A 9,595-nucleotide genomic window follows, 5' to 3' on the forward strand; every position below is an offset into this window, starting at 1 on the left:
ATGCAATAAGCTTTTGGCTGAAGAAACATTAATAAAAAAAGTATTAATTTAATAAGGAATATTCAGTTAATTCCCGAAGATTTGATAAATTTCCAATTTATATGCTAAAAATTAATGTTTTAATTATTTAACAATTCATCAAAACAAAATTAAAAATACTGAAACATTATTAATCTGAACTTATTATAGGTTCTTGTCATTCTGTCAAATTTTTCCGTCTCTCTATTTTCATATTATTATACATGTAAGAATCTTTTTTCTTTCTATAAATAAATAACTAGAATATAATATTTTAGAAAATTATACTATGATGATGAATTATTATTACTTACTCACTTCAAAAAAGGTGGCATTTATTAGAAACTTAATATAGCCTGTTATAAATTTAAAAAAATAAAAATGATATCGTTAATTCATATATTAACATTTTTACAAAGCTGTTTTACTGCTCTTTAATTGTTATTAATAGACATTAATTTTACTAATTATAATAAGCTTAATCATTAATATTTTTTATATAAAAAAATGTATATAACTCATTTTGTTGCAAGAAATAATTTCATTTTTATATGAAATTATAATTTGAAATAGTAACTTGATAGTTTATTATTAAAATTGTAAATTAAGTTTTCTACTATCCCATTTATTACAAATGGAATTTAAACTTTTAATTTCACAATTAAAGATAATAGTTAAATCTAAAAAAATTAAATCTAATTTACAGCTAATGCTTTTTATAAGCTTTTTGTTTTAATTTCATTATTTTTTACAGCAAAGACTTCACATCTAAAGAAATTCTAAGAAACGTGTATCAAATATGGCATTTGTAATAAAAAAAAATGAAAATCAATATTCTACTTAAAACATTAGTAATGTATTTATAATAAATGTTGATTTTTCAAACTGCATACTCTTTTGCAAGATTATTTTAAACTTGGTTAGTAAAATCATAAACACAATTTAAAAAAAAAAAAAATCTAACTACATAATTAATTTTTGTTCCTCATTTTAAAGTATTTTTTTCAAGTATTTCAGAAAATATTCAATTGACTATCTTGCCTTAGCGTAAGACAAAAAGGAAAACAATTTTTTGACACAAATGGAGGGTTACGTGTTCGTTACAGGTATGAATTAATTGTTAAGAAGAAACAAACCTGCTTATATTTCAGCCCTCTTTTCATTTGAAATTGGAATTAATACGAACATACTTGTCTAAATATATTCTTATAACTTTTTTTGCTTGTTCAATCAATCAGTATCTGATTTATTAGTTCACATGTCCGTTCACTGCTTGACCATGTCCACATAGTTAACATATCTGTCCATTACATGTCAGTTTGAAGTGAAAATTCAACATCACTGTTCGATTACTTTGTTATCATTTTGGAGGCTTATCCGACCCACAGAATCCTGCCATCGATGAATGAGGGCATTCTGGGCAGGAGCCGCTCCGCATGGACTAATTTCAGAAGTTGCGCCCCGGCCTGACATAGAGTAAGTGAGTAGTGAAGCTGCCTGGGCGGCCGACGACCAGCATGGTAATGGCGCAAACGTGTTCATTCTTTGGGGCAAACCGGCAACATTTTGTAGAGGCAAAGATACTGTCCACTGTTGCATGGCACGACGCATTGCTGAGGGTGACTGTTGAGATTGTTGCTGCTGAAAATAGCCTTGAGGCAGAACTTCTTTGGGACTCTCCGATCCCGGAGAAGGATTGAAGGAGTTCATGCGGGGGCTGTCACATTCAATTAGACCTTGGGGCGACCCCGAAGAAGGTGCAGGATCCGGAGCTAGAAGGCTTTCCATGTCAAACTGTCTCTTTTGGCGTCCAAGGTTTAGTTTCTGAGGTGGTGCCTGTAGCATCTTCTGATGTCGTTGAGGATCAACAAGTGATGTCGATGTCTCGAGAGGTGGTCTGGGTGGAGGTGTTGGAGCAGGACTGTCATCATCGTCTGGCACGGAGAGTCCCATGTGTTTTCGGACCTTCCTCTGCGCCTTTCGCCGTCTGAAGTCGCCCTTTTTGAAGTCTTCAATGTTAGCAGGATGAATTGCCCAGTAATGGCCTTTTCCATTTGCACTGCGCCCAGCCTTTATGAAGCAGTCATTGAGTGAGAGGTTGTGACGGATGCTATTCCTCCAGCCAGGACCGCGATTCCGAAAGTAAGGATAGTGATCCAGGATAAACTGGTAGATATCGGACAGCACCATCTTTTTCTCTGGGATACTTAGAATGGCCATGGCAATTAGCCCGATATAACTGTGCTGGGGCTTGGGTTCCTCGGTTGCGAATCTGGCAGCCCTGGGATCAAACCTGACGAACGGACTGGAAAAGTACTGCGCGGTGTCTGGAAATGCCCCAGCAAGACTGTACGGTATACCAAACGGATGGAATCGCAGCCGACCATAATCGTAAATCTGAATTGACCGCTGATACTCTGCCAGGGCGGCGGCAGGATTGACCGCTGGGGGCCCAAAAGGCCCCTGATCATTAGTAGCCAGGACGTTTTTCAGGGCGCTGAACGAGGGATCGCTACGGCACATCATGGGAAAACGCGTTTTGCGATCACACGAGTTTCTAGAGAGGAACAACATCATCCCCGATCGTGTTCGTGCTGTGGCTCCGCCTCTCACCATCCCATTGGTTGAAAGATAGCTTTCTCCATTGGAAGGCTTCCCTGATTGGCGGGAAGGACCGCCCAATGTGAGTGGGAAAGTGGAAAAGCAAAGTCGATCCTTTTGAATTAACGTCTCATTAGACTCGAGCAGAGCGGAAGGCCAATTTTGAGGGCGTCCTGCGATTAGGCATCCTTTTCAATTGGTTTTTTATCCCCCTCGTTTCATTCCCCCAATGATCTCCGCCTCTAACCTCTCGGAGGCTTTTCTTTGTGAACTTTTTTTCTGCTGGGAAAAATAGTATTTTTTTTTTTTTTGTAATGCCACATTTACCTCCGATTTTTCGTCGGTTTACGCACGCTGTGCGATTTCTTTTTCGCTTTTCGTTGTATACACTTACTATGCTTACCATAACAGACAATGTTGGTTTTCCGTGATGATTTATCAACATTTTATTTCAGTCTAAACGTTAGTATAAACTTTTTCTTTATTTTACATATTCATTATTTACAAATAGTTTTAAGTATATAAAAAATAAAAAAGAGGTAAAAAATTTTCAGTTGGGTAAATTTTTAAATTTTCCTTAGACAAAGAAATAGACATTCAGCCATAGTTTTTTTTTTTTTTTTTTTTTTTTTTTTAATTCATCAACTTTTTAAAAGTGAATCTAAAGCACTATTATTTTTTGCTGGCGTTACTTGCTAAGGAAGTGTCATCTTTTATAACACTGTTTTAATGAAATAATTTTTGGTACAGTGGATTTTAAAAAAATGTTAAATCGACAAAAAAACATTTAAAAATCTTTTATTATCAGATTACCTACCGATAATCCTCCGGAAAATGATTTTTCGAATCTCCATTATTTCTCAAGTATAAACACAATTTGTTATTAATATTATGCATTGTTATTTTAATTTGAAGTATATTTTTAACATTTCCTAAAAATGAAATTTTTATTATGTTAACTATGTTTAATAATGCCATGTGAGTATCATAACTTTGTTTTCAACTTGGAATGTTTTTACCTATGTTGTATAAATATAAATTGATGCATAAATAAATTATTTATAAATAATTTTTGAAGGTTTCGAGCATAATTATTGCAACAATGCTTTGAAATTTTTTCAAAAAAATTTAAGATTAGAAGCAAAAAGAGTAATTTAGGTGATGTGTATTCAAGAATATAGTAATAAATTGTAATTACAGAATAAGTACTGGATGAAAAGTATTTAGAACAGAAATATGTATTTCAAATGTTTAGAAAAAAAAGATTTATTTTATAATTCAAAGTGCGTGGAACATAATTTGGTGTTTTATATTATATTTATCTAATTATTTATTTGTTATCAAACAATCAAAAAGTTATTACATTGGTAAAATATTTACAACGTAAGAATAATATAAAAAAATTGCTATAAAAGTTTTGCAGTAATAGCTCAGACATTAAAAAAACCTTATTAAATACATTCATTGTACCCTTAAAATTTGAAAGGAAATTAATTCCTCAATTGAAGCCAAGACAGTCGCATATTTAAACAAGTCGTCAATATAAAATACTGATCTTTAGTCATTTGTTTCAACAGTAAATGCTTAGTATTATCAATTTCAGTGATACTAAAGCCAATTAAAAATAACATTGTACTTTTTTTTATTTTACGATATTGTGATACTTCACTTTGTATGGATTTTTCAATTCCTGTTATTGGTTAACACTCTCTCTATATAAATCTTGTTCAAATTTTCAATCGTTAATAAAATACTTTTTTCTTCATACACTCAAGTTCAAATACATTTTTTCTAAACTTGTAGTGGATGACACTTGATGTTAATACAGTTTTTTTGAAAAAAATTAATTAATTAATTAAATTTGTCCAATAACTTCTATTTTATCGCCAAAGTCGCCAAATCCGTCGCCATGCCGCCAAGTTTGTCGCCAAGCTCTATTTTGCCATTTAATATTGTAATTATGTCATATGTATGTACATATTTATATTAATTGTAATTATTTAATAAAAAATAACTAAAATAAAAAAAAATTTGGTTGACCTAAATAGGAATTGACTTAAAAAAATTTTTTATACATTAGTTGTTATTTTGTGAATACAAAAATCAGTTGCGTTTTATATTTTGAAACGATGCACATATATTTGCTGTAAAAAGCGAAGAAAAAAGAAACGGCTATTTTATTATCAGCTATATTACAATAGAAATATTGTTTAAGTTGCTGATAACCAAAACATTTGGCTTTGTTTCATTTGGAATATATATTTTATTATATATATTTATTATTATCACTAATTATTTTTGTTGGTCACAAGCAATATTTTGCAGATTTTACAACATTTTTTCATATTGTCAGTTAAATTTTCGATTTCCTTTTTGGTTTGTCATCACATGTAAAAATAAATTCTAGAAATATAACAAATATGGTTTTTTCCCCCGATAACAAAAGTTAAAAACTTTTCTCTTCGAAACAGTATTGATATCATTTGATAGCGACATATAAATTAACAAGAATTTTAATCAGCGAATCGGTTATAATAGTGCTTTTAAAAGAACTCAGAATTTAAGGTAAATCAATGCGCGCTTGTGGAAGTTTAGTACTGAGAAAATATGCGACATATTATAACTTAGCTTCTATAATATGAACAAACTGAAATGTCAAATATATATATATATATATATATATATATATATATATATATATATATATATATATATATATATATATATATATATAACTTGGGGATTTTAATATAACAGATACCACTACTAACAAATAATCAAGAAACAAAATTACAAATTTATTATTACAAATAAATAAGTAGCAATGTAAGATAATTTTTTTTCTTTCTTTTTCCGTTTTAGAAGCCTGTGATACAGGGTGGTTATAAAATAACTTTCTCCATTAGGAGGTAACTGCAGATGGAACTAAAAAACAGAATGAAAACTATTTTCAGATTTTGGTAGTTGAAATTATGGGAAAACGAGATTTACAAAAGTTAATAGATGTAATAAAAGTCTCTTATGCAGGATTTTGCACGGAGAAAGTCAGCATTTTGAAAATATTATAAATAGGACCGGGGTCCCTTAATGTTTATCAATAAAAGGCCATTTTTTTAGGAGATTCATTTAATATATGCAATTTTTATGACAGAAATTTTGAATAATTCATTTCCCATGTGTTCATTGCAATTATTGGCTCGTTTATGGTTCTAATAGCGCCAAAAATCTCTCTTACTGGCGAATTTTTGTCCTTTTTTTTTTCAAAGCTTAATCTGAATGATTTTTTAAGCTAATTTCCCTCCCTCTTTCACGATCTACAAATTAAATTAGGTTTCATTTTTTTCGTTAGTGTTAGGTACTGTTATTTCTTTACAGCTAAAGTTATTTTATAGTCATTCTGTCTGCTTTGAATTATGTTGTTTTATTTAATGTGAAATTTTGCCATAATATCTTATTCATTAAAATGAAATTAAAATATCAACTGACATAAAAGTGCAGCTATTAATGGAAAGTATACGTGTTTGATATCAATGAATTCATTCCTAATGTTAGACCACAAGTCGCGTGTTGTTAATAAAATAATTAAATTCTACCTAAACTTTCCGGACTTCAAAATTGTTCAACGTTTTAATTTCTCATCTCTTCATCATATTAATATCGAAAATTGAAAATGAACAAGTTATTAATCGCCAAATGCGGCTTTTTGAATACGTGTGCATGTTTGCGAAGCAAGAGAAAAATGGAATATTGCATGACAATTCTGATTTATTTGAAGCTTAGTTGATATATCAACCAAATACTAATAAAATGAAAACTGAAAACATTTTTTATAATTAACTCAATCGATGGAATATCAATGCACATATAGATAAAAATGTATTTTTAAAAATCAATATAACACATAAAATTCGTTGAATCAGTGATAACTTATTTTTAATTAAAAGAATACCAGTTAAATCAAATTACTTTATCTCTCAACTTCTCTAAAAATTACTAACCGCAGTAAAAGATTTTTTAAAAAAATCCGACATATTATTTCTTACATATGTTACTAATATTTTTAAAGATTAACACAAAATAAATTAAACATACCGAATGGAAATTCAGAGACAAATGAATGAAAGGATATGAAATATTTGTAATGTTTTATTCAATAGAAAGGGCAACACTATTGATACAATGATCTTCATAGTAGATTGAAACATGTTTTTAATTAATAATAATTAGAAATTAATTTATTGTCATGAAATCTTAATTTGAGTCTTCCTTGTACTGTATATAATGGAATAAATGGAAAATTGAAGATTACCTCTTTTGAATTAGTATACTACGACATGCAAGTCATGCCATTTTTATAAATTTCCACTTTTATTTATCTTGTGACTTTAAATAAGCAATTCTTGTACATTATATATATTTATTTTATGTATCTCGGAAACGGCACTAAAGTTCTGGATAAAATTTTATATTTCGATAAAGTTTGTCTTTTAACTTTATCTATATAGGTATCTTTTCTGATAAAGCCCAATTTTACATACACAAAAAAAAAAAACTATATAAATAATTATTCGTCCCTTTTTTTTTATCTGCTCTCATGCTGACAATGTCATATAGTGCCATCTCGTAAATTGTAGTGGTATTTGCATTGTTGCCATAGGATGATAACCTACTGGTACCTCAAAATTTTGTAAGATGGCGCTGATGGATGCGAGATGAGGTAAGATTGAAAAATATTCATATGTAATCAGTACGTGATTCGTATCTAAATAGTTTTTCTGAAAAGAAACAAGATTTTACAAAAGAAAAAAAAATACAGAGGGAAGCTTGATCTCCTAGATATTACAGATAATATCGAAATTTTACGGAAACGACCCCCCCCCTTTTTTTTTCGATACTTTTAGAAGATAATTTCAATAATTTCGAAATAAAGTCGTAAATAAAGTACTTTCCAACCTCAAAATATTTACATCTTTATTGACAGCCAATTTCTTTACAAGAGCAACAAAACTTTACAAAACTGATCATAACGACTAAAAGTTGGACATTCAGCCACATACCACACAAAGGCCCCATAATTCCAAATTCCCTCTATTCCACCGGCTATTTTACCCCCCCCCCCACCTTCCTCTATCTTCCCGGGACATCTCTATTCACAGACAATCGCCACAAAGGGGTGTCCATTAGCGGGGTGGTAGATGTCCAGCCCACTCGCACAAACGGGGTTGATGAGAACACAAAGGGGTGCTTTCTGCGAACTTGTCATCCCTAACTTTGCAGCAAATACGGAGAGCGCCGACCCCCAGTCGTGAGCTTTTGACCTACACCTGTGGACCAAATTCGGAGATTTCAACCGCATTAACGCCGGTTTCACGGAGGTTCGACCGTTTTGTCGGTGTGTGTTCAAGGAAATATGATTTAGCAAACACATATGCACATAACATGCATTCTGAATGGTAAAAAGGAAGCTTTGTATTTATTGTTCGCTGTTTGTAGTATTTGGCAATGTAACAAAGACGGTTTGCTTTTCATAGTGAATTCCAAAGCGGTGGGAGGCGGTTATTTGTTTGAAATCGGGTTTCTTTTAACCTTTTATTTGTTTCAGATAGCATTATCGTTCACCCAGATTGGACCCTATTTAAATCTTTGCAATCCTGGATTTAAAAATATTCTAGTTTCTTTATTTGAACAGTAAGATCACACAATTCTTGAATTCAATGTAAATTCAATCCATTTTTGTCACTCACATAATAATATTTTATTTATATAATAATTTATTTATTCACAATGCATCTTATGCTAATTCATATTCCTCCAAAATACAACGTAAAAATGATAATTTGGATCTGTCTGTTCTTATCTTTTAATTTGTGTTGGTTTGGGCTTCCATTATCTTTCCATAACTTGGTCAATTTGCAATAACTTATTTTTTATAGAATGGTACCAATAGAAAAAGGTGGGGGGAGAGAATATCAAAAGAAATATGAAAAAGAAAATCCAAACAGATGACTATACAATCAAAATCAAGTTACCAACAAAAAAGTAAAAAGAAAAGATGTATCTGATCTAAATCAAATGGTAATTTTGTCGGTATATGTTAGGTTAAAGACAGGTAAATACAGTATCCATAACATGTGTTCTGGGGGAATATATGTTTCAAACTTCATTATCATTCGCGTAGATTAGACCAACTTTCTGTCTTCTGTACTTCTATCCTAGATTTATATAATAATTTTTGATTTAACATTAAGATTCCACTGTTCTAGAATTCAGTATCAAAAATAAACAGTCTTTGTTGTACTCAGAATATTGTTAGTATACAATAATTTATTTTTGATTTAACATTAAGATTTCACTATTCTGGAAGCCAATGCCAAAAGCAAATTGTTCTTTCTTACACTCACAATATTGTTTCAACACAATAATTTATTTTTTTATATAACATTAAGATTCCAGTGTTCTGGAATTCAATGTCAAAAACAAACAGTTCTTTCTTACATTCACAATATTGTTTCAATACAATTCTTTATTTTTGATTTAACATTAAGATTCCACTATTCTGTAATTCAACAAAATAAAACAAACAAACCTAACAAAATAAAATTTCCTATCAAAAAAAAGAGAGAAAAAAAAATGAAAAGATAAAAGGAGTCCTATCCAGAACAAACTGCCATTTTGTGAGTTTATTAAAAGTTATGAAAAGTGATTTAATAAAAATATGTGTCCCTAATTGTGAATTGTGGGTGATATAAAAAAAGCTTTTTGATTATTTAATCTCTGAAATATTAAAAGTAACGAAATTGGATTGCTTTTAACGATGATTCCCAGAACACAAAACACTTGCTGTTGATTAGAATATTAAAAGATAAAAGTCGTGCAATTCAAAACAAATCAATCAAGAAAAAGCTGTCACTGCCTGCATAGAGTAGAAATCCGTTATTTGCTAATTAACTTTTCCCATTATGTCGACAATCCCACC

General features: G+C 30.6%; 1 protein-coding gene across 1 annotated transcript; it reads right to left on the bottom strand.

Moving 5' to 3' along the window:
• Positions 1-1,008: 1,008 nt before the first annotated feature.
• LOC129975460 (forkhead box protein C1-like) lies at positions 1,009-2,634 on the bottom strand. Its single transcript, XM_056088522.1, has one exon. The coding sequence runs from the start codon at positions 2,632-2,634 to the stop codon at positions 1,357-1,359; it is 1,278 nt and encodes a 425-aa protein (XP_055944497.1). The 3' UTR covers positions 1,009-1,356.
• Between the last annotated feature and the right edge of the window lie 6,961 nt (positions 2,635-9,595).

Source organism: Argiope bruennichi, chromosome 7 (assembly GCF_947563725.1).
Source record: "Argiope bruennichi chromosome 7, qqArgBrue1.1, whole genome shotgun sequence".
Classification (NCBI taxonomy): domain Eukaryota; kingdom Metazoa; phylum Arthropoda; class Arachnida; order Araneae; family Araneidae; genus Argiope; species Argiope bruennichi.

Coding starts and splice junctions, on each gene's coding strand:
- LOC129975460 (XM_056088522.1), bottom strand. CDS start 2,634: ATGGTGAGAGGCGGAGCCACAGCACGAACACGATCGGGGATGATGTTG.